At 73.1% G+C, this 884-nt stretch overlaps 1 protein-coding gene across 1 annotated transcript; it reads right to left on the bottom strand.

The window, feature by feature from the left end:
* Positions 1-23: 23 nt before the first annotated feature.
* Positions 24-884, bottom strand: POU3F1 (POU class 3 homeobox 1; the record flags this gene model as incomplete). The annotated part of the gene is made up of 1 exon (XM_040455830.1): positions 24-884. A coding segment is annotated over one exon (855 nt), but the record flags the coding sequence as incomplete, so codon positions are not given.

Genomic DNA, 884 nt, shown 5'->3' with positions numbered 1-884 from the left:
GCGCGCCGGCGGGGGCCCGGCCCGCGGGGTCACTGCACCGAGCCGGGCAGTGTGTGGTGGTGGTGGTGGTGCAGTGCGGCCGGCGGGGGCGGCGGGGGCGCCGAGGGCGGCGACGCACCGCCCCCGCCCGGCCCCAGCTCGCCCGGTGCGTAAACGTCGTCCATGGGCGGGTGGCCGGCCCCGGCCGCCGGGGTCATGCGCTTCTCCTTCTGCCGCCGGTTGCAGAACCAGACGCGCACCACCTCCTTCTCCAGCTGCAGGCTGTCAGCCAGGCCGGTGATCTCGTGCGCCGAGGGCTTGGGGCACTTGAGAAAGTGGCTCTCGAGTGCGCCTTTGACCCCCACCTCGATGGACGTGCGCTTCTTGCGCTTGCGGCCCTGCGCCGCGATCTTGTCCAGGTTGGTGGGGCTGCCGCTGGACGAGTCGGTCTCCTCCAGCCACTTGTTGAGCAGCGGCTTGAGCTTGCACATGTTCTTGAAGCTCAGCTGCAGGGCCTCGAAGCGGCAGATGGTGGTCTGCGAGAACACGTTACCGTACAGCGTGCCCAGCGCCAGCCCCACATCGGCCTGCGTGAAGCCCAGCTTGATGCGCCGCTGCTTGAACTGCTTGGCGAACTGCTCCAGGTCGTCCGAACTGGGCGCGTCCTCGTCCGAGTGCTCGCCCACCGACGAGCCACCGCCGCCCGCGCCTGGGTGCAGGTGCGCCGCCGCCGCGTGCAGGCCGCCCGCGTGTGCATGTCCGTGTGCGTGTCCGTGGGCGCCCAGGTGCGGCGGAGGCGACGGCTCCAGCTGCGCCTCGTGGCCGTCCTCGTGCAGCGCGTGGTGCAGGCCGGGCCCCGCGCCGCCGCCGCCCGCCGCCAGCATCCCGGCCAGGCCGCCGCCGCC

This window comes from Herpailurus yagouaroundi, unplaced genomic scaffold (assembly GCF_014898765.1).
Source record: "Herpailurus yagouaroundi ecotype Mexico unplaced genomic scaffold, PumYag 77, whole genome shotgun sequence".
Classification (NCBI taxonomy): domain Eukaryota; kingdom Metazoa; phylum Chordata; class Mammalia; order Carnivora; family Felidae; genus Herpailurus; species Herpailurus yagouaroundi.
This window is presented reverse-complemented; position numbering and strand designations above follow the sequence as displayed.